The 24,537-nt window shown below is 42.4% G+C and overlaps 1 protein-coding gene across 7 annotated transcripts in view; it reads left to right on the forward strand.

Moving 5' to 3' along the window:
• WDFY4 (WDFY family member 4) overlaps nt 1–24,537 on the forward strand; it is a 292,598-nt gene that overhangs the window by 156,537 nt on the left and 111,524 nt on the right. For all 7 annotated transcript variants that reach the window (XR_008291964.1, XM_053206796.1, XM_053206793.1 and 4 more), the window contains one exon: nt 21,297–21,374. Coding sequence is in view for 6 of the 7 variants with exons in the window: in XM_053206796.1 (XP_053062771.1) it covers nt 21,297–21,374 (78 nt within the window). In the remaining variant the exon portion in view is untranslated. The remainder of the gene's footprint in view (nt 1–21,296; nt 21,375–24,537) is intronic.

Raw genomic sequence — 24,537 nt, forward strand, 5'->3', positions numbered from 1 at the left:
AAGGGGCACCTGGGTGGCTCAGTTGGTTAAGTGCCCAACTCTTGATTTCAGCTCAGGTCATGATCTCACAGTTCATGAGTTCAAGCCCCACGTGGGGCTCTGCACTGACAGAGTGGAGCCTACTCGGGATTCTCTCTCTCCCTCTCTCTCTGCCCCCCCTCCATACTCTCTCTCTAAATAAACTTTTAAAAAACTAAAAAAAAAAAAAAAAAGATGCATGGAAGCAGGTGGCCTGAATTTGTGGGAAAATTAAGACACATGAGGACTTCTGAAATCAAGCCAGAGGCTCTAGAGAGAGGTGTAGAATCCTGATAATATGTTCTCGCTGGCGTGGCAGCAGGACAGAGAGACCTTCAAATCAGGAGAAGAGCTGGAGAGACAAAGCCACTGAAAATCATAGGAAAGAGAAAAGTGATTTAAGAAACCTGAAATCAAGCACTTGAGAAATCACAATGCTGTGTTGGAAAATCCTGTTGTGTTCAGTGGTGGAAAAAGTCTTGTGAGCAAGTAATTAAATCGGACTGTGCTAGAAAAATAGAACCACTTAGAAACAAATGAAAGTATGATTTAAAAAGAGTCTTTGAAAAGGGTAAATCGCTCTATGAATGGGAGCACGTGACTAAGGTCTTCTGCTAAATGCAATCTTGGTTTTTAAAATTGCCATGGGCAAGGCTGCCAACCACGTACTTTCTCTTGCTGCCTTTCCTGAGATAACTGACCCTAAAAATAGTGTCACTGTCCCCAGCCTGGCCTTAGAGCTCTTCATGGTGTGTCTGGACTAGAATTATTTCCAGAAAGGACGTCCATTACACTCTGGTTGTGGCGGTATTAGGGAGCAAGAAAGGGAAAAATGATGAGGTCCGTTATCTTAGTTCTTAAACCCTGAAGTGCCCTTTTTCACTGCAGCTGAAGTTCTGTAGCATGAATCATAGCCCTGGTCTTGCAGGCAGTGGTGTTCCAACACCACACCCAGAACCGATCTTCCCATGGGAGCAAGGCATCCTGGTGATGGAGGTAGAGACACAGCATCGTAGGGTCCCGGGAACGCAGTCAGGCTGGGGCAACACCTGTGCGTGCGGTGTGCGAGTGCATGTGGGTGTGCGTGCGCGTGTGCTTGGGGCGCTTGTGTGAGTTGCCCTCTAGGTTTTCTTCCAGTGGTCTGGGCGCCCAATCAGGGTACTCTCACTCATTTCCTCTATTCCCTTGACACACACACACATGCACACACTCACGTGTGCACACACATGTACACGCACACCATTCTTCAAACAATTGATGTTAGAGCCCACTCATCACATCGTTGAGAGGTGGCCAGGGAGGAGCTGGTTCGAACGAGAAACTCCACATCAGAAGTGAACATGGGCGACTGGTCCTAACAGCAGAGGGTTTGAAAGAGCCGTAGCATCACTCACACCAGTGTTACTATCCAGATCGCCGGGGAAGAACAGTCACGGGCCGTTGGAGACGGTGGTGTTTCTCTTTCCATTTTAAAGAAATCTTAAATGTTACTAGTCTATCAAAAGTCCTTGTTACAGGAGTTTGAAAAATAGAAGTAAATGAACAAAGCAAACACTGATACCTTTAATGATGTTTCTTTACCAAGTGCATCATTTGTGAGACATCCTTATCTTCGTAATAGAAGGATAATTAACATCACTAATTATCTAATTAAGTTCATTAAGCATCCACCAACAGTGCACCGTGAAGTTGACATTATGTTCTACTGTCAACAAATGCTTTTGATTTCTTAGGAAGTAATTAAAATGTAAATTAGCATGCAATTATATGCACAGGGGAAGTTTTGAATTAGATATTCATTTCAAAACTGCTTAGAGCAACATAGTTTTTGTTTTTTTCTTCAATAAAAGCAGACATTTTGCTATTAATGGTATATATTAAAGTTGCCATTCTGTTGTTTAGTGTTTGAATCATTGCCAGGTTATAGCACTGATACGACACAGGGTTTAGTTGATATGTTTGCTACTGTGCTTTGTGTTTTATTTCATATGTTGGTTTGTTTGTGTCTTTTGTGTTTAAAAATACCACAACTGATTTTTTTTTTTCTGAGAGCTTTCTCTAACTTAAACCTCCAGCTGACTTTGCCCTTTAAAGGCATTTTAGGTCAAATCTTTTAGGTTAGATCCTGTCAGGTTAGAATCAGGGAATGGAATCATTGGCTTGCTGAGAGCTGGTCATGCACATGCCCCTACACACACGGGGAAGAGGGAGGCTCTACAGATCAGACTTGTGGTACGGCCACCTTTGATTCCAAGTTCAAATTTCTCTTCTTTTTAGGGCAGCCTTTTGGTTTCTGATGAAATATCATAACTTGGGGCGCCTGGGTGGCTCCATTGGTTAAGTGTCCGACTCTTGATGTCAGCTCAGGTCATGATCCCATGGTTGTGCACTTGGGTGTGGAGTCTGCTTAAGATTTTCTCTCTCCCTCTGCCCCTCTCCCCTGCTTGCTCTCTCTCTCTCTCTCTCTCAAAAAAAAAAAAAAAAAAAGAAGAAATGTTATAATTTTATTATAGATCGGGACGCTTCCTGAAACATCACAGCATCCCCAGATATTTGCTGGAAGAGAAGGTCCTAAGACAGAGGCCACCATGCCCAAAGTCTCAAAGTTCTCATTTTTTTAAACAATCCCAACTGAATCCTAGAATGCAGGTGTTTTATTAAATCTCACAATCTATTGTCAGAGCCCCGTGGGTGTGATACCCACCTCCACCATCTTCTTGCATGAAGACACGGGGTCATTTGAGCACTGAGCTGATGTCACCTGTTCAGTGAGGAGGAAAAGTCTCTGGTCATGATATTTGAACATCCTCAATCACTTTTTGCATGGTTTTTCCAGGGATGGATTTAGGTGGTGCTGGATCCAGACCCCTCAGTTTTGTGTGAACAAGATTTCAGATAAATGCAGAGAGAATACGGTGGCCTAAGAGAGACTGTCCCTTGTTCTCTTGAAAGGATCGACCTCAGGGTTTGGCCATGAGTAGAGTCTGCTGAATCACCGTCATAACTGTGGATGCAGACATGCCCATAGTCTAAGCAGAGAGAGGCTGGTGTCTTGGGGCAGGTGGGGGGACAGCATCATGGTACAGGGACTGGTGAGGGACATGAGGCCAGCTGGACTGTGACGAGCAGTGGCATCACACTAGAGGAAAGCCACACAGGATCTACATAGAGATAGGCAGTTTGGGGATGGGCCCTGACATCTGTCCCAGCTCTGCTGGCAAGCTGTGTGTTGTGATGTGGTCTGCATTTTTGTTCTCACTTGTCAGTCCGGAGGGGGGCTCCTTTTTCCAATCCATGTAAAGGATAGTGGCTAGGCTGGCAGAGACCTTGGCCCGATCGAGGGATCCCACTACTAAAATCAGATGATGTTGACCTTCTCCTAACAGGCAGCAGGCACCTACCTCAGCAAACAGAATTGTCTCTACCAGAACTTTCCTCTCAACTGTTTATTCTTAAAACTTATCTTTTAGAAAAAAATTTTAATGTTTCTTTTTGAGAGGGGGGCAGGCAGAGAAAGGGGGAGACACAGAATCCGAAGCAGGCTCCAGGCTGTCAGCACAGAGCCTGATGCAGGGCTCAAATCCATGAACCGTGAGATCATGACCTGAGCTGAAGTCAGATGCTTAACCGACTGAGTCACCCAGGCGCCCTTTAAGTGCGGTCTGCTATATCGTGACTTCCTAAGAATACAAAGTCCATACAATAAATGAATAATCAATACCAACAGCAACTCACTTCATCCCACGGCTGGTTTGTGGCCCTGCCTCCTGCTAATCACACATTTCCTCCTCTGTGACTGGCACGAAGGGATGGCAGCGTCATGATGCCCCACAAATGTGCCATGATGCCAAGGGCTCTCCCGCCTGAGAGCAGCCCAAAACCACCTCTGAGCGCTTTTCTGGTCATTCAGCTTCACAGGAAATGGGGCTAAAGTTGCTCTGCTCTTGGCAGCTAGATGATTTAGCTTGAACCCTCTCCAAGAGAGCAGGCACTGAGGTTATGCAAGTTCCACAAATCAATGGAATATTCTCAACATAAGGTCCCGACCACTGCCTGTTGAAAGGCGCATTGAATCTAAATTATGTTTGAAAAGTCTTTAGGGACAAATACTCGGTTCCTTCTCCAGAGACATCTATCCAAACAGAAACATCTAGTCTGAAAAAGTTTACTAGACCTTTCACCTCCTTTTGCTAGTTTTTCTGGTTTTCTTTCTTTCATCTCTATAGTATTTTTATTACAAAATCAGGCTGTGTTTGTGCACCATATATAGTGGGTGTCGTTGAGGAATGTTTCAAAGTAACTTGAGGTTCAAGTCTGCAGCTCAATCCACGATATTTTAATGTACACAAATACTTCATCCTATGCAATTCAACAGCATAGGAATTTATTGAATAGACAGAGTGTTCCTCTCTAAAAATATGGAGATGAATGGCCCGTGATCTCTATATTTAAAGAATCCTTTTGTCATTTATTGATCTCTCTCCTTAGATGGCATCTAAGAAGAATTATAGTAGATGAGTTTCTGAAAAAAATGTATACAGGTGAAGGTTTTATAAATTGAAACAGGTTTGAAATCAACTTAGGGACCTGGCAATTTAAAGGAATCCTGGGTTGAATCCTTTTGAAAACTGAATACAGTCCTGGGGCGCCTGGGTGGCGCAGTCGGTTAAGCGTCCGACTTCAGCCAGGTCACGATCTCGCGGTCCGTGAGTTCGAGCCCCGCGTCGGGCTCTGGGCTGATGGCTCAGAGCCTGGAGCCTGTTTCCGATTCTGTGTCTCCCTCTCTCTCTGCCCCTCCCCCGTTCATGCTCTGTCTCTCTCTGTCCCAAAAATAAATAAACGTTGAAAAAAAAAAAAAAAGAAAACTGAATACAGTCCTTTACTTTAAAGGCGAATTATACCCAGGAATTTATTTTGAGGTTCAGATTTTCTAATGTGCGACATACCTGCGTCCCCAAAACCAATGTTGTGGTTGGGGGAAGGTATCATCGTCCTACAAAATGCTTTCAATTTTGAAAAATTATGACATAAGGTTGGGAGAAACACCTTTTTGTTTCCTTGTCCAGATTTGGATTTTTAAAACAAGTATATTCATCAATGTAAGAACGCTTTTGATTTCCTAAGACAGAAGTGTCCCAAACTATGTAAATGATAAAACGGCAGATGGTGATGGGGTGGAGAGTGAGCGTGGGGCCCTCCCGAGGCGCTGTTGCCATTCACAAGCCGCTAGGCCCCACTCCCAGCTCGGCCGCCAGGAGCCTGCCACGTGAGTTACAGCCGCGTTCTCGCCCTGGGACCCATCTATTATGAGAAACCATTTTGGTTAATTAAAAAAGTGTTTCCAAGTCTCAGAACAGGAAGTTGTGAAATTTCCTTCCCTTTGCTGTTGTCGATGGGGGTTGGTGAAGACTCGACTCTGTGGCCTGGAAGAGCGGGGGGAGAGTGGAGACAGCAGAAGGAACCATGGCCGTCCAGTCCTGGTGGCCTGGGAGAAAGGCTCGGGGGTCCTCGGGTGCTGGTGGGTCTACTGGTATAATTAGGGATGTTGAAGAATTAGCTGAGGTCATTGAGTAAATCAAAAGTGCAGTTGAATGGGTCTGTGTCGCATCGGTTCTTGCAAATGGTCCCTCACCCTCGGACCTCTGTGTCCAAGAGCTGCTCTATGGGCTGGGGCAAGAGATGAGGTGTCCGCTCACAGTTTGGGAAACGGACTGTGAGCAAAAGGGAATAAATGAGAAAATATTCGATAGTGTGACACGATCTGGAGGAAATAGATGGTGTCTTAGAGACTGGCTCGTGATCACTGTGGGTTGGATGTGATAATTCAGTTGAGAGGAAAGAGTAGCCATCCAGCACCTGGGGAATGTCGATTCCTGAAATGGGCCCAGCTAGTGGGATGGTGGGAATGAGTTGGTGTATTTGAGAACAGATCCATATAAATGGGGCATGGAGCTCAAACGGGAGAGTGATCCAGGAGGAGGGTGGCAGGAACCAGCTGTTGAGTGCCATACTAGCTTCTCTGGGGGATCAGAAAATATGTCTGCATCCTTGACTATATCTGTATCCGTCTCTATTTCTCTCTCTCCCTTTCTCTCTCTCATCTTTAAGCACCCATTTCTTCTGCAGACATTCCCTCCAAAATCCCATGCACATTCATTGATGTCCTATCGTATTCCAGGACCTTGAGTTAAGGCCAGTACAGACAGGGTCCCTGACCAGGGAGCCCACCTTCTTAGAAGGGTGAAATAATTACAGGGTAACAGGAGGTTAAGGCCCAAGAAGTGCCCAGCTGAGACAGGGCCTCACATGAGCTTCTTGGAGGTGTTTGAGCTGAGACTTGGAGGAGGAGGAAGGGGAGCAAGGATGTGAGGGAAGATTGGTAGTGAGGAAGGGGCCCCTTCAGGTGCAGAGGGACAGTTGTGACCATCTGTCTGCCTTGTGGGTTAGCTGCTAGTCTGGTATTACTGGAATATCATATCCAGTTTATCTTAACTTAATTTCATGTATGTATTTATGTTCTGATTCACTCCCCAGAGGATTTATGTTACCTTCAGATAAGGATGCATGTGCCAAAACACAGAAATGAGATCAGAAAAAATAATAATAGAAGAAGAAAGCCAATTCCCAGGGAATTAAGATCATTAACATGCAGTCTATAAAGAGTAACAGCCAAGCATCTATACTGTGCTCTAGCTTTCTGGCTGCCATTGTGGAACAAGAGGCAACATAGTTCATACGTTTATCCCCCACCCATCAATTACACTTCTGCCGGGAGGTAGAAGAACTTGCGAACAGGGACCTAGGGAGACCAAAGCAGATGGCCCTGCCCAGCATCTCCTTGCCACCCCTACTGGGAATTTTTAAGGATGTGATCTGACCATGTCACGTCCCTGATCAAAACCCAGCATTTATTGCCGCGCCGTCCAGAATAGGACACAGACCCACAACCCCGCGGCGAGAAACCTGACCTCGCTGCTTTTCTAAGCCCCTCCCTCGCCCCAGTCCTGTGCAGTCTGCAGGGCAGACCCGTATTTGGTTACAGTGCACCCTGTCTTCTCCCATCTGTACCCTGGGGCAAATGTGGGTCTGTCTGGCCTGAACGAGCCTCCGCCTACCAGAGGACCAACTGCTTCTCCTGGACTTTAAATCCCCCGCCCCTTCTGAAAGCCTGCCACGCCCTCTCCAGCCTGGCCGTGACCCTGCACAGCCACAGCTATTTTTCACTCAACGGTGGCGCATCTGTGAGGGCCCAGCCTAAGGGAGGAGGCAGGTGTATTGGTGTTGATTGCATTACCTGTGAGCGACAAACAGCCCGACAGTGGGTGCCTACTGGCAAGCCCTGGGGTGACCTCCCAAGAGAGCCGAGGTGAGCAAGTGTGTGCAGCACCAAGGAGGACAGGGATACGGTCAGGGCCACCCTCAGGTAACTCCTCTTGTGGACCCAGATTGCAGTCAGGGCCATCCTGAGTACACAGGTCAAGAGTTCTGCTCTGGAGGCAGGCAGTGGCAGGACAGTCCCGGCCAAGGTGGTCTTGTCTCTCTTCTCAAAGCCTAAAGAAGGAATCCTCCCTACAAGCTCCAGTCTCCTTTTGTTTTCCCTCTTTGACATGGCAGTTTCAGCACTGGGCATTATCTGGAGTGAAAACCCTGCCGTAACAAAGCATCACAGACTGGCGGCTTCACCAACAGATATCTCTTTTCTCACACTTCCCATCTGTCGGAGCCTCATGGAGGCCCTGACGCCCAAGGAGGAGGCAAAGAGGAGGGAGGGTGGCTTCATCGAGAAGACTCGTTACCCGCAATCCCAAAGCCTTTGTCCTTTGCTGCACTGGAGTGTTGTTGTTGTTGTTTTGAGTAGTCATTCTCCATGCACTCATGACGATTGAATTTAATAAAAACATCACAGTTCAAAAAAGACAAATTAGAAACCACCGTTCATCTTAGAAATTAATATGTGAGTGAATTTAACAAGAGATGAATTGCGCTGTGGTGATCTGGTCCCTCCTCAGCCACTCCGAGCACCAGTTGTTTGTCATTATTGCTGGAAATATGATTATTACTCTCGTATTGCTTGACATTTATTAAGAATCCAGGGGCTATGTCTCCATAGCAGACAAAAGTGCAATTATCTGGGCACTTGGAGAAAAGAGCGTTTCCTGGCCCGAGTTGTCCAAATAGATATCCCGCAAAGACCCCTCGACCATGACCGCACCTGGCTCACTGGGCATATGCCCCTCCTTCACGATGGGCTGCTGACATTTTATGTGCACATGTATAGATATTATACGTGGCTTATGAATGAACACACAAGGAAAGCATTTAATTGCTTCTGTCATGTAACCCAAACCAGGTCTCCACCAAGGACTTATATTTAAAGGTAGATGCGTCAGCCTTTTACAGAGAAGGCATAAACAGAAGAACTTTATTGAATGTTTTACAGTCAGGAAAATCCTGATTTTCAGATGGGTTTAAAAAAATTTTTTTTAACGTTCATTTATTTTTGAGACAACGCGAGAGACAGAGTGCAAGCAGCAGAGGGGCAGACAGAGGAAGACACAGAATCTGAAGCAGGCTCCGGGCTGTCAGCCCAGAGCTTGATGTGGGGCTCGAACTCACAAACTGTGAGATTATGACCTGAGCCGAAGTCGAACGCTTAACCGACTGAGCCACTCAGGTGCCCCTCAGATGGGTTTAAAGTGCAGGGGGTATGAAGGCCAGACCTGAAAGTGTTGCCACTGGCCCTGATGGATTTCCTTAATTCTGACCATATGGAGTGCTTCACTCCACACAGGGAATAAACAGCTGCAGAAAATATGGCCCGGAGGAGTGACAAGGGTCTGTGAGTTTCATGTCAATCTCTCAAACTTTTATTGTTGTCTCTGTTTACCTGGCCCTTGGGGACAGAGATAGGCAGTGTCCCCAAGGAGCTTATTCTAATGGGGGGCGGGTGCTAGTGGGAAACCCAGCCACAATAATTCAGAATACTGCTCTCACAGTTTTCTACTCTATCATGGGGGTCCTGAGGAGGTTTCCAGGAAAGAGAAGAGTAGTAATGATGGTTTTATGGTACTTACAAAGTGCGTGCACAGAGCATGGTTTCTTCTGTCGCTCATTGACACCCGGTGACATTACACTGTTAATCAAATCTCTCTTCCTCTCAGCCCCCACCAATGGAGAAAAGGTGACCAGTGAGTGATAATGACAGTGACCAATGAGAACGTGAGATCCGTGGTGGGGGGGTGGGGGCAGTCTCTTCCACATCTGGTTTCACTCCTGCCTCCATGAATGGGAGCTCACCTGAGTTTGACTTGAACCTGTCTCATTTTTCTTTGGCCAGAGAAGCCAGGGGTGAAAGGACTCTAGATCTGACACCCACATCGAACGGTTATTGTTTGTTTTTTTTATGGAATTATTAGTGAATACTTGTAACCTAAAAGATTTGTAAAGAAGGTTGCCTACAGTGGAGTCACGTCATATAGGTTAAGTTTTAAAATATATCCATGAAACGAAAAGCAAGCTGTGAACAGTACTCTCACAGTTCCTTCACATTGTTCATTGAGAACAATACCATTTTGACTCTGTGAATTCGGTACCATACGTCTGCATATCCCCCGCGCAGCTTTCCCACCCTTTGGGGAATTAATTACTGTTTCTTTGTTAAGTGTCTGATGAAGTGGTTGGCTCGTGCAATTAGGGGGAACGAGATTTGCCAAAAAACCATTTGTCTTTGAACATGAGAATTACACTCAGCACAATGAATTGTTTATACCCAAGGGCATTGTGGAGCCGTGCCCAGCTGGGAGAGCAGTGACTCCTACCTTCCGTCGCAGTTTCATAATGGGGTTTGGGTGGGAAGCTGTGAGAATTTCAGTGTATTTTCTAATACACTTTTGTCTAGGTATACCTTTCATATACTTTCCATCTTCATATTCAATACTGCCACGTGTGCCTCACCCAGCTTCCCCTGTTGATAACATGTAAGATTACTGTGGTGCATTTGTCACAGCAAAGAAACTGACGTTGGTACATTGCAGTAACTAAACTCCAGACCTCATTTTCCTTTCACCAGTTTTCCCACTGATCTGGGATCCAGTGAGGGGCACCGCATCACAGTTAGTTATCGTGTCTCCTTGGGCTCCCCTGATCTGTGACAATTTCTCAGACTTTTCCTTATTTTCCATGACCTTGACAGTTTTGAAGAGTACTGGTCAGATGTTTTGGGGAGTATGCCTCTATTTTGCTTTGTCTAATATTTATCATAACTCGCTTGGGGCTGTGAAGCTTTGGAAGGAAGATCACAAAGAAGAATGAGCTTTCACCACTTTGCATCAGGTCAGGGGTGCGTGACACCCGTGTAAATCATCACATGGTCCTGGTGGTGTCTCCCAGATTTCTCCACTGCAGAGTTCCTCTCATTCCCTTTCCCATACTTGGTTTTTTGGAAGCAAGTCCTTAAGACCAGCCCACCCTTCAGAGTGGGCTCCTGGTGAGGAAAGCATCTACATATATTATCTGAAATTCTTCCGTAAGGAAGGTTTTTCTCTTCTGCCCCATTATTTATTTATTCAATCTTTTTTTTTTATATCCGTAGGGTCTCATCCATATTTATTTTATAATTTGGGCTATCATCCTCTAAGCCTGTTATTTATCTTGTGTGTTTGATCGCTCCAGCTCTTTGCTGAGAGTATTTAATTGATCTCACACTTGTTTTCACCGTAGGTCTCTTGATCTTTTGTCCATTGATCACAAACATGAATCCACATGCCTTACATGTATTTTAGTGCATCCTTACTGTAATCATTCTAACATTCTTGGAGTGTGTATTATTCAGGATAAGTTACGTTATGTTGCGGTAACAAACATCCTCGAACTGAATTGTCCTAAAATAGCGAAGGCTTATTTCTCACTTGTGTTACAAGTGCCTTGTGAGTTGGCCAGGAGTCTACCGTGCCTTGTCCTCCCTCAGAGACATTAGCTCGTGGAGCAGCCATCATCTAGAACATTGAGTGTTACCGTGGCAATTAAAAAAGAACTTAGCAAATATCTCATGAGTCTTTTAAGCTTCTGCACACTTCTCCCCAGCCCCACCTAGCTAAAAGGTAGCAGGAAGGGCGATCATGCCATGTCCCTATAGGAGGAGAGAACTAACACTATTTGGCCAACAGCACTATTGGCCACCATACTGTTTTTTCCTTCAGGTTTTCTTTTCTATGCAAATCTATACAGATTTAACTCTTATTATTGTTAGCATATGGCTGTCCAACCTCCTTTTAAAAATCAATATATCAAAAACCTGGTTCCATATCATTAAATCTTTTTTGCCACCAGGGCTGCAGTGAACGGTTGTATAGGTTGCATGCAAAGGCATCTGGCCAGAGTGGCAACAGGAAGCTGAAATCCAGCCTTTTTTCCATTATTCAAGTCATCCATCCAGGTCCAGGACAGTATCTGCCCAAAAAGGGACACAAAGGTGCTATGTGGGCTAGTGGTGGCCTTTTGGGAGAGCATGATTTGTATGACTGCATAATACTGTCTCGTAAGGAAGAGCCAGCCTCCCATGTGTTGATATTTACGTTGCTTCATTTTGTGCTACTATACCTGGGATGGTGGAAAATGTTGTCAGTGAATGTTTGTGTATGTATCTTAGGGTTTCTTTGCAAGAAATTACAAGCAGAGAAAATGGTGAGGATTCAAAAGAGAGGTACAAAGTGTCAGCGCACAGTAGATAACAGTCCAGGTGAAGAGTTTAGTCCTGGACCCAGCCCGTGTGGTGCTTGGCTGGAGAGGCCAGGAGCTCTAGCTGTAATCTTGGCCCCAAGTTCCTGAGCAGAGTCTGAGGGGCTGTCTTCAGATGCTGGCCTTCCTTGTGTTTGCAGGGCCACACAGCTGTGATTACAGGGCTAATGATGCTTTAAACAAACAAGTGTAACGACCATCATCAGAGGACAGCAGGCACTTCCTGTGGGGCCGTGTGGGCAAGAGGGTCACCAGCATCTGGCCAGCCCCAGGGGTGCCCTGGCAAAGGTGGGCCCTACCAAGCCAAGGTCAGCTCATTTGCAGGTGAGCCCACAGTGGGATATGCCCCATTCCCCAGTCCAAGATCTGGTCTGGATTCTGTAGCCAAGCCCTTCCCTAAGGAGGCACTGGGACAGCAGGGCATGGGCTCTAAACCAGATCTGGACCCTCTCAAACCTCCAAACAGCCTTCTGAGGCCCTTTGTTCTACTTCAGAGGTTCTCAAACTCTTTAACACACAGGCAGTTGCTAAGCAAAGGCTATTTAGTTCCAATAAACGATGCAGAGCTCTGCTCTGAATTTGTCCCTGATCCATGTGCCACATTCACTGCTGCCCAGGCAGATGGGCCTCTGCCCTTGAACCGACCCAAATCGCCCACCTCCTGTCTCTACATACCAAGTGTGACAACTTTCTAGAGCATGAAAGTTCTCAAAGCCCAACTGGAGAGTAGTGTTTGCCTAGCACTGTGGAGACGCGCGGGGTGGAAATGCGCGTGGGGGAGACACACGTGATGGCGGCCTCCAAGAGCTCATCTTCCGGGGCTTCCACTTTCTTGGAGTGTTTTGTTGGAGTCATTCACCCTCGCTTATCCCACTTATCATCATACAGATTTGTCAGGAGACTAAATATTAAATGTGATAATGCACATGGAAACTTCTTTGTCCTCTGTAAAGTGCTAGGTCCTTCCTTTCACCTCCAAGCATGAAGAGCCTCTCCCTCCCCCAGTGCTCAGGTCAACCTCTACTTGGGCTGCCGATCTCATCCTTTCTCGTTTATCTGGCAGAACCTGCACCATCAGGGACCTTTTCCTTTGCTTTTCAACTGTCTCCCATTCACTGCCAAGCTCCCCTCAGCAAGGTAATACACTTGAGTTCTGTTCTTCCTCTTTTATCCTATGACCTTGCTCCCACCTCTTTTTCTCTTCTTCAGAGTCAAGTTTCTTGAATGAGTTGCCTATACTCATGGTCTCCACTTCCTTATCCTATTTCTAGTTGACTTATTGCTATCTAATCATCCCTCTGAAACAACTCTCAGAAGTTGCCAATGACCAGTTCCTGCAGACAAATCCAATGGATGCTTTCAGGCCTCATCTTACAGGACTTCTCTGGTGCATTCACTGTGGTCACATGGCCTTGGCTTCCATGGCCTCTCTTTATGGTTTTCCTTAAACCTCTCTAACCTTTCTCCTGCTGGCCTGAACTTTGCTAGTGTTTTCCAGCTTTTGTACCTTGTCTCCCCAGTCTCCTCTCTGTACCTACTCTCTAGGAGGGATCTTATCATCTCTCAGGGTTTTCCTATCATCTGGTTGGTCATGACTCACAAATTCATCAACCTGGGATGTCTCATCTGAGCTTTATTCTAGGGATGTGCAGCCATACCTCTGACACTTAAATTCAGCGTGTTACACATCACATCATTTAAACTTGCTTTCTCTTGTTCTTGTGATCTCTCTCTCTCTTTTTTAAATGTATATTTATTTTTGAGAGAGAGAGAGAGGCTGAGAGAGAAGGCGACAAAGGATCCAAAGACGGCTCTGCGCTGACAGCAGAGAGCCCGATGTGGAGCTCGAACTCACCACAAGATAGTAACCTGACCTGGAATTGGAAGCTTAACTGATTGAGCCTCCCAGGCATCCTCTCTTAATTTCTCTTAGTTTATCTAATTTAATTCACTCAATTAGGCAAACCAGAAATTTTGGAGAAATTCTTACTCTCTCATACAGTCACTGATTCCTACCAATTTTACATTTCTTATAGTTCTTGAATTTGACTTCTCCACTTCACTCATTCCTCCATCTAATGTCTCATTTGTACTGTGACAGTAGTGTCCTAAGGGGGCTCCCTACTTCCAGTCTTTCAAATTGCTGTAAGAGTGAGCAATTAAAATGCTAATGGACCACATCAGACTTCTATTTAAAACCTCTCCTTTAAGATACATACAGCTAAAGCAACATCTCAACCACAGAACCTTCCCTGAACATGATTGGTGATGAGGTCTCCTCTTCTGTGTGTTTACTGGGTCCTGTGTTACCATGTCCTGTGCATAGCTCTGTCTCAACATTGGTCATGGCAGCTCATAACCATCTGTCTCTTCCATCACATTCCACAAAACCAGATATGAGGTTCATCTTTGTACTCCAGCGCCTGGAAAATAGGAGAAGGACAATGAATGTTTTCTGAACTTAACAATAGAGAGTAAATCTGACATTAGAAATGAAGTATCTGAGCAAGGATGCAAACACCCCTGGGCTATAGCTATTGTAGCGAGGCTATTTTTTTGAAGAGTAAAGATGGTTTATAACTTAACTCACACAGAATTTTATCTAATTGTGAAGTTCGAAGAGACCATCTAAGTCAACTGTTTTTAACTGATCTTATCTGTGACCTACATACAAATAGTCTCTTTGGGTGACCCTTTTCAGTTTATAAAGTACTTGCATTCTACAGCCTCACCCTATCTTCATAACATCTATTTGGAATAATCAGAAGAGATACTGTTAACCTCATTTTATAGATGGTAAATCAAATCTCAAGACATATCAAGTGGTTTGCCCATGTACTGTAGGTAGTAAGGACCAAGAACCAAGGTCCCTGGACTTCTCTTTCTACCTCCAGACCCTCATTTAGCAACACGGAGCAACATGGAAGTCTGGACATGTTGTCACATGTCTTGCTAGAGTCTGCCTGCCTGAAACTCCCTGCTCTGGTCCCATTTAAGCCCCTGGGGTCACCCACACAAGGCCCATCCATCCCTTTTTGGCAAGATGTGTGGTACATGTGCTACGTGACAGGAGCTGCTTTGTGTCCAAGTGCTCCCCAAGAGCTCTCTTCTGCTGCAAGTCTCCAGAGCATCGTATATGAAAGAGGTCTGGGCTTCTGCCTTGGATGTAAAATTAGTCAAATTTGTCACCATTTTATGTCACTTACAATGCTCATAATGATTGCTTTACTTATAAATGTGTGTAAATATGTGTAAACAGCCATATGAAAGAAAATTCTGCAAAAAAAAAAGGAAATCAAAGAAAAGAAAGAAATCATTCTATTCCCACTACTTCAAAACTGTAAGTGGGGTTTTACAATTATATTGTTTTCATATTTTTGAATCTGTGCTGATAAACACTTTTTTTATTTTATTGAAATGTAACACACATAGAAAAAAGTGTTTAGATCACAAATATTCACATTTAAGAATTTTAACAGAGTGAACATGTGACCAGTACTCAGAGAAGAAAATATAGCATTATATTATATTACCCAGAAGCACTCCCAAACCCCATGTTCTTTCCTGGTCACTAGACCCCTCTTTTCTCCAAGGAACCATTATCCTAGCCTCTAATATCACACATTAGTTTTTCATGCTTTTACTTTTATGTAAATGAAATGACATAGTATATATGCTTTTCTCTGGCTTATTTCCCTCCAGACTATGTGCAATTTATCTATGTCATTGCATGGAGTGGTAATTCATTGATTTTCATAGTGTTAGAACAATAATTCTTAGGACCCATTTACCGTCTTAAAAATGACTGGGGACTCCAAAAAGCCTTGTTTATGTTTATTGTATCTATTGATATTTACCACATTAGAAATTAAGACAAAATTTAAAAAGTAATGCATTTTATTAATTCATTTAAAAGTAACAGTAATAAATCCATTATATTTAAAAATAAATAGCACTTTTAATGAATATGTTTTTCAAAATAAAAATTATTAAAAGGGGAGTATTGCTTTATATTTTTGCATGTCTCTCTAATATCTGTCTGGCTTAGTAAGAGGACAGCTGGATTCAATTCCTGTATCTGCTTCTTTACTCAATCAGTTGTACTGTATTTTTTTTTTTTTTGGTTGAAATATATGAAGAAAATCTAGCTCCCTGTAGATATGCAGTTTGAATTCAGAAAGGAAATTATAGATGTTCTTTGATACTACACCAAAAGTCAACAAGTAATAGCTTCTTAAAGGTTAGTTGAAACCTTTATCAGTTAATTTTTTGTCCATTTAACATATTGATCTATTTCGCACTTTGGATATTTTAACTCATACATGATTTTATAACATGCGTCTAACATGCTTTTGGAATATTGGTTCCTTGAGTTACGTAGATCTCCTTAATGTTGACACATTTCCTTGGACAATATGGAAAAAAACATGTTCATGTCACCACCAATATTAAAAATTTTAGCTACTGTCAAGCTTATAGAGGCAGATACACGTTTTCTAACATTCTAATATTTGAAATTTGAAAGCTTAATTTTATCATTGTCAGAAAATACTGTCAGTTGTTTTATTTGAGAAGACAGGTCTACATTATTTTATTTTACTTTTTTTGTTGCTATTGTGAGTGGAACTGTTTTCTTAATTTCCTTTTCGGATAGTTTGTTCTTTGTGTATAGAAACATGACTCATTTTTGCATGTTGATTTTGTATCCTACAACGTTATTGAATTCATTTGTTAGTTCTAACAGTTTCCTTTCCTTTCCTTTTCTTTCTTTCTTTCTTTCTTTCTTTCTTTCTTTCTTTCTTTCTTTCTTCTTTGGTTGAGTATGTAGGGTTTTCTACATATATGATTATATCATCTACAAACAGAAATAGTTTTACTTCTTCCTTTCTAATTTGGATGTCTTTTATTTATTTTTCTTATTTAATTGCTCTGACTAGGACTCCCAGTGCTATGTTAAATAGAAGTGGTAACAGTGAGCATCCTTGCTTTCTGGTGGATCTTAGAGGGAAAGCTTTTGGTTTCCCCCACTGATTATGATGTTAGCTGTGGGCTTTTCACATATGGCCTTTATTGTGTTTAGGTAAATTCCTTTTATACTTCTTTTTTTGAGAGTTTTATCATAAATAAATGTTCAACTTTGTTAGATGCTTTCCCTGTGTCTTTTGAGGTGCTCATGTTCTTTTGTTCTTTCATTCTGTAAATGTGGTATATGACATTGATTTGCAGATGTTGAATCATCCTTTTATCCTAGGGAAAAATCTTAGTAGGTCATGGTGTATTATTATTGTAATGTGCTGTTGAATTCTATTTGCTAGTATTTTATTGAGGATTTTTGCATCTCTGTTTACAGGTATATTGGCCTATAGTGTTCCTTTTTGTGACGTCTATCTGGCTTTGGTATCAGGATGATGCTAGCCTCATAAAATGAGTTTAGAAGTGTTCCCTCTTCTTCTGTTTTTTGTTTTTGTTTTTGTTTTTGTTTTTTGGAAATTTAAGAAGGATTGGTATTAATTATGTAGCGACACATTATGCTTTATCTATTGCTGATTTCCACTGAATTTTTTCTCAAATTTGGTCTCTCATCCTCTAATTACTGTTTATGCCCAGGCCTGAAATTTTCTTTGTTGGGGGAGTTTTATTTGCAGATTTAGTTTCTGTAATAGACATTGCACAATTTAGATTTTCTGTTTCTTTTTGTATCAGTTTTGGTAAGTTATGTTTTCCCGGGAATGTGTGTGTTGTTCATCCAAATTTCAAATGTATTAGCATAAAGTTATTCATAATGATTCTTTAAATGTTTGTAGAATCTAGAATGGTGTCTCGTTTTCTTTTTCCTGCTCTTGGTAACTTTTGACTGTTTTTTTTTTCTTTATCAGAATTTCTGGGGGAGATATTAAACGTATTTCCCTTGGTTTAAATTGTTTTTCAAATTTCTTGATAGATTACATGCTTATTTTTTCTAATAATACTATTGGTATATTACATATATTCCCACAAAAAAAGTTTTAGTTCTATCATACATGTTTGATTATGTGATATTTTCATTTTCATTTAGGCTAAAATATTTTCTAACTTCCATTTTGATTTCTTCTTTGACCCATGGGCTACTTAAAATAATATTGCTTAATTTTTAAATATATGGGGATTAAAAAAAATATTTGCTTGTAACTTAATCCCACTATGTTCAAAAAAGTATATTCTGTGTCATTTCAGTCATTTGAAATTATTTTATGTTTGTTCCATGTTCCATCCTGTGGCAGGTTTTAGTAGTAATTCCATTTGAGCGTTCTGTATCATTTATTTTCTGCAATTTTTAAAACAATTCATCAGATGAGGCTTGCCTAGTATAGTCTTCAAATATTCTTTATTTCTACCTTTCTTGTCAGCTTCTTCTGTTAGTTACTGAGAGATAAGTTATCTTCTTCCAGTGTGATTGTAGACTTGTTTGCTTCTCCTTTCAATTCTGTTATATTATATATTATATATTCTGAGGCTATATTAATAGATGCCTCACATTTAGAACTTATACTTTCCTAGTGTATTTATCCTTTATCATTATGAAGTACTGTCTTCATTCCTAATAACACTTCTTACTTTAAAGACTACTACTTGTACAGTTTTACCACATTTCTTTTGGTTAGCCTTCGTCTAGTTTATTTTTTTTTTTACCATCATTTTACTTTCAACCTTTTGTGTCCTTGTTTCAAGGAGTATCTCTTTTTAAGTAGCATTTACTTAGGTTTTCCTTTTTGATACAGTTTATCTTTTATTTGGAGCATTTAGTCTATTTACGTTGAATGTAATTAATGACAATTTTAGTTTAAATCCACCTAGTTTAAAATTTTCTGTTTGGGGGCGCCTGGGTGGCTCAGTCGGTTAAGCGGCCGACTTCGGCTCAGGTCATGATCTCACAGTCCGTGGGTTCGAGCCCCGCGTCGGGCTCTGTGCTGAAAGCTCAGAGCCTGGAGCCTGTTTCAGATTCTGTGTCTCCCTCTCTCTGACCCTCCCCCGTTCATGCTCTGTCTCTCTCTGTCTCAAAAATAAATAAATGTTAAAAAATTTTTTTTTTAATTTTCTGTTTGTAATATCTGTTATTTATTCCTTTTTTTTCCCTCTTTCAACATATTATCAACTATTTTAAAGTATTGTACTTCCCTTCTATTACCTGGAAGTCACATATTCTTTTGTTATGTTTTTAGTGGTTAGCCTAGAAATTACAATGTGCATATTTGCTTTATTAAGGTCTAATGTAAATTAGACCCTTTTTCCAAATTAAAAAAAAATTTTTTTAATGTTTATTTATTTTTGAGAGCAAGAGAGAGAGAAGGACACAGAGCATGGTGGGGGGCGGGGGGGCTGGCAGAGAGAGGGGAGACACAGAATCTGAAGTAGGTTTCAGGTTCTGAGCTGTCAGCACAGAGTCTGACATGGGGCTCAAACCCACCAATCTTGAGATCATGACCTGAGACCAAGTTGGATGCTCAAATGACTGAGCCACCCAGGCGCCCCCCCCCCAATTTTTAATTGAAGAAACCTAGGACACTATTTCATTTACCCCATCCATCTTTTGTTATTTTTTCATGTGTTTTAATTCTTACTTTTTAAATCCTGTAAGTTTTTATTATTATTGCTATTATTGTTTTCCAATAGCCAAAATTCATTTAGATATACTAATATATTTACCATTTCTGTAGTCTTTCATTCATTCCAAAGATATATGCTTCAATATGAAATCATTTTCATTCTACCCCAAAAGCTCCTTCATTTCATGCAGTTCTGCTGGTAATGCATTCTATCAGTATTATTCACCTGCAAATGTTTTGGTTTGTCTTTATTTTTGAAAGATATTTTCACTGGGTAGAGGCTTTGAGCTTGTCAGTTTTTTTTTTCTTTCATGATTCGAAGATGTTGTTCCGTTTTCTTCTGGCCCCTACCATTCTTACTGTCGCCTCTTTAAAGATGATAAGAACTTTTGCTATCTTTTTGAATATTTTTTCTTTTTTTCTTTTTTGCAGTTTAATTGTGATGGGCTTCTGGGTGGTTTTCTAACTGTATTTTTCTTGTTTGAGGTTTACAGAATTTCTCAAATCTGTGGCTCGATGAGTCTTGCACCCATTTGGGAAGATTCTCATTAGCTTTCCAGATATTGCTTCTTTGTCTCCTCCCCTTTGGAGACACCAGTCCACATATGCTAGATGCTTTCTCTATATTACATACGTATCTATCTTTATCCCTTAAGTATTTTCCATACTTATATCTCATCATATTTAGCAAGAATATTTCTTCCATTTTACTCACCCTCTGTTCAGTTGTATCCACTCTGCTGTCAGACTTACCTATGGAGTTTCTAATTTCAATTAATTCATTTCACAGATTTAGAAATTTTATCTGGTTATTTTCCATAGATTCCATATCTCTTGCAAAAGCCTCCATTCTGCATTTTTTGGACTACCTTGCATTATTTTAAGGTCCATGTGTGTTAACTGTAATGTCTGGATATATGTGGGGGTATGCTTTTATTATCTGTTTTTCTGTTTATCCTTTTAACAGGTACATCTAGTAATTTCTGCTTGACTACTGAGCATTTCGTATGAAATTCTCAGTTAGAGGCTTCACATGGTGGGATCCTTCTCCAGAAAGGACTTTCTTTGCCTTCTGGCATGTACTTGGAGTGGGGGCAGATCACTATAATGTACTCAGAGTTTGAGCCCATTGGAAGTCAGGTTTCAGCTTTGTAAGACCAGCTTTGTAAGACCTATTTCCAATCAGCCTTTATTTCTACGGCACAGCCCTCGAGAGATCCCACTTTAAAGCCCAAATCCTGTTGGTTTTTACAAGTTACACTGCTTATAAATCAGAAACTGCTTAAAAGAGAACATCAGTGCAGACAGCTGGGCTTGCCTCTCTGTACTGTCCTATTTCTGGACTCTTGGTCTCTTATGGCCTAGGTGTCTTGGTAAGCCTGAATTCCTATTTTTGTCTCCTTAGCCACCTGAAAGCACCACAAGTTCTGTTAAGCTTCTCTGCTTCTTACCCACCACTTTCTGTTCAGCTCAACTTCTTGTGTTATTTGCAAACTTGCAAATATCCCAGGGGCAAAAAATCATAGATATCAGGCATAGATATCAGGCACATCTCAGTGAGTTTTCTTTATCTCCAAGATCTTGACGTCTTAAGACTTGGCTCTCTTGGTACTCTCTGCTGCCTTAAAGCAGATTATTCAAATATGGCTTTTCTTTTTATTCTTGGGAGGAAGACTGACCTGTTGTAAGCTAGCTCACGATAGCTGGAAGAGGAAGTAACCCACAGACGTGTATATGTGTGTGTGTGTGTGTGTGAATGTGTGTGTGCACATGTGTGTGCGTGTGTGCATATCGGTGTGTGTGGTGTCAGCGTAAGTGAAGTCTTTATTGATGAGGTTGTGACTGAGTTGACCAACAAAACTTGTAACCGTTATTTCCCCTGATAATTGGTCAGAATGGAGAAGTTTTTATCTGAAATCACAACTGTCATTAAGCTGTGACCTGTTTTCTCTCTTCCAGGATTTCGTGTCGTGTATCGAGAACTACAGAAGAAGAGGACAGGAACTATATGCGTCTTTATACAAAGATCATGTCCAGGTAAGAAGCAGAATAGCTCTTTTCTCTGCACAGAAGCCAGGAATCTACCCTGGACCTGGAACAAAGAATCGGGAAGGCCTTTGGTTTAAGTTCTAGTTGGCTAAGTCAATAATTGGCCAGCAACGATTCAGACCTACTTGTGTAACCTGTGCAGTGAATGTGGACCCACGCTGTCAGCAGTTGAGGAAATAGTCAGCATGTTTATCCTCTCATCTACCCATTCATCCACTAGTAAATAGGCGTCAACCCAGAGTGCCTCAGACCCTGAGCTATGAGCTAGGGGTGCGACTGTACAGGCCTCACTCTCTGGTAACTTCACTCTACTTCTCTGGAGGGATAGATATGAAATAACTACACAAATAAATCGATCATTATTACTCATGTTGAGCAAGAGACATGGAAAATACAGGTACAATGAGAGATTATGATGTGAGGAGAATTTAACTTGGGCCCATCAGATGCCCCCTCCAAGAAAGTGACCATTAAGTTAAGATCGGGAGGAAGAAGATGGACGGAAGTATTCTGAGGATGTGTTTTTGGCTAAGGGAAGGGCATGTGGGAAGTTCCTGATCAGGAAAGAGCTGGATGCCGCCAGTTAACTGGAAGAAGAAGCGACTAGGTGACCTGAACCGGAGATGAACAAGGGTGAAGACGAGGCAGGGCCACAACACACAGGGCTTGCTGCCTCCTTAGGGATTTTGCATTTTACCCTAAGTTCAATGGGTCGCCACCATGAGGGCAGATGTAGATACTTACAACCCCTCTCTAGGTGTGATTTCTGGACAGTCAAGGTAAAGAGCACTGACTGTCATGCCAGTGAGATCTCTAGTTGAGTCTCAGGTCTGCCTTGTCCCAGGCCTGCAGTCTGAGTCTCAGGGTCCCCCTTTCAAAGAAGGGATAATATTTCCTAACTGTAAAAATTAAAGAGAAAGCATAGAGCACCAAGAAGTGACTGGCAGGGAATACATGTCCATTGTGCGGTTATGGAATGGCTAAGAGGTTCATCTTTAGTCTGTGTTGTTAACAAACATTTTATTTTTTTATTTTTATTTTTCGTTAACAAACGTTTTAAAAAATTGTTGCTAATAATAGAGCACAACATATATATAGTATTAAAACCCCACTAAAAATAGTATTTGCTTTACGATTTCTCTGTTCCAAAATCTATGCTAAGTATAGGAAAGGCAGAGATTATAATGTCACTGCTGTGCCTTGAAGGTTCTTAAAACCCAGTAGAAGGACCAAGAATAAGGAAATAACCACAAGCAGGGTGATGAGGCCAATTCTAGGATATTCTACTATAAAGAGTAGAGTAATAGGGTGTAAGGAGTCATGAAGCATGGCTGGGATGGGGTGAGGGGCCAAGGTCAGGGGAACAAAATCGGCTCTGATCAACTTCGGCCAAGCAACCTGGTCTAACTCCCTCCAAATAAGCTCACTTGGGAGCCCACACACGCCCCTGGAAATAAGGATTCATGAGCTGTGCAGCCTGCACCCCAGAAACACACAGGTTAGCAACATAGCCTCCCCAGCTATCCTGTGAGTAAGGACAGGGGCAGTTTATCAGACTTGACAGGGGTGAAAGAGGGGTTTGGGGGTCTACAGGACATGCGGCTATCAAAGCTATCAGGAGACATTCCTGTTTCTCTGGTCGCACAAGCTGGTCTGAAGCAGACTCTCAGTGTGGAGAAGAACCTCCTCATGGGCACCTACATTGTTGACTGCACTGCACAGCTGGAGGGGTGCCCTGCTGGCTTAGCCACATGGTATCTGAGTCCCTCGGACAGGCCCTTGCACATCAATGCCCCACCACTTGTATTCACTGACTTCTTTCAGGATTAGCAATATAGCTAATAAATTCAATTGCTCTTGGGGGAAAATACGAGGAATTGTTTAAGATTACATCCTTTGTTTATGGACATCCTCGCCACACTTGTTTCATTCCAAGATAGAGGGTGTTGTTTGTCTAAACATCCAAATCGGCACCCAGTCGAGAATGTGAGAATCTCTCTTCCTACGGTTGGAAGAGCCTGGGAGATTTGCTGATGACCGGAAGAGATGTGCTGTGTGGTACTTTGTGAGTTTCTGCTGGAATGTGTGAGACTGAAAGTTCGTGGGGGAAGGACAGAACCTCGGCAGAGGCTCCGAGCCCACGAGGAAAGTCCCCAGCCTTCTAGAACATTTGGCCTTGTTCATTTTCAGCAGCGGGCTTCAATGGGGTTCAGAGAATGCTTCAGAAAGTTGTGTAGAGTTTTACCGTTTGAGGTATTTTAGAGAAAATCAGCATTTGAGGCTAATCCATAAGGATACTTTCCAAGTGTTTAAATATTTAAGACAGATTGTTTCAATGTTTAAAGGAATGCAGAGGTAATCACCATCTGCCAGAGATAATGGGGCCTAGAGCATCCACCCTGCTTTTTTAAGGGGCAATACATTTTCCGAGGGCAGCCCCCACTCTACTTCCAGAAAAGCCAGGTCCAAATTCTGTGAAAAGATCAGGCTAGTGAAACCCACCAAGTTCTTCAAGGACAGCGTGTGCCGAGTGTACTCAATGAGGCCCTCCCAGGAGGGTGGTCGTAGTGAGATTCAGGGATCCCGGCCCACAGGGCTCTCCGTAATACGTGGTGTAAGACTTCCCTAACTTGGCCTGTTGCCCACAACCGAGAGGTCTCTGCAGATGGCAGGAGCCCGCAACATGACCAGGTAACATTACCCAGTGCCCTGGAAGTTCATCCAAGTATCATCATATCCCATCATTATGTTACCAGTAAATCAGGCAATTTGATATATCCATTCTCCCAAATTTCTTGTTGCTCCAGAAGTACTGGCAAAAACAGTTTCCTCGACTCTGGCCCTGCCAGGATTCCCATTTGCCTTTTCCAAATTCTATTCGTTCTCTTTTCTGTGGTCCAGCTGCTCTGGTTCTATGCCCAGACCATCCTGTTCTTATGGTGATTCCTTACCATAATTTACAGAAATGCCTCATTCTGTCTGTGCTGTTTCTAAAACATTCCAGGCTTTACTGGTTAAAGCTATTGCAAGATGCCTGCCATCCTAGAAGTGGCCTTTCTTTTAGTATGTGAGAAGCAGTGTTCTGCTGCACCCTTATGGGTTCTCTAAGGGCCAACAGTTTGTTGCCATTTCTTGCTGAGTTTCTGTATAT

The sequence above is a fragment of the Acinonyx jubatus genome, chromosome D2 (assembly GCF_027475565.1).
Source record: "Acinonyx jubatus isolate Ajub_Pintada_27869175 chromosome D2, VMU_Ajub_asm_v1.0, whole genome shotgun sequence".
NCBI classification, from domain to species: domain Eukaryota; kingdom Metazoa; phylum Chordata; class Mammalia; order Carnivora; family Felidae; genus Acinonyx; species Acinonyx jubatus.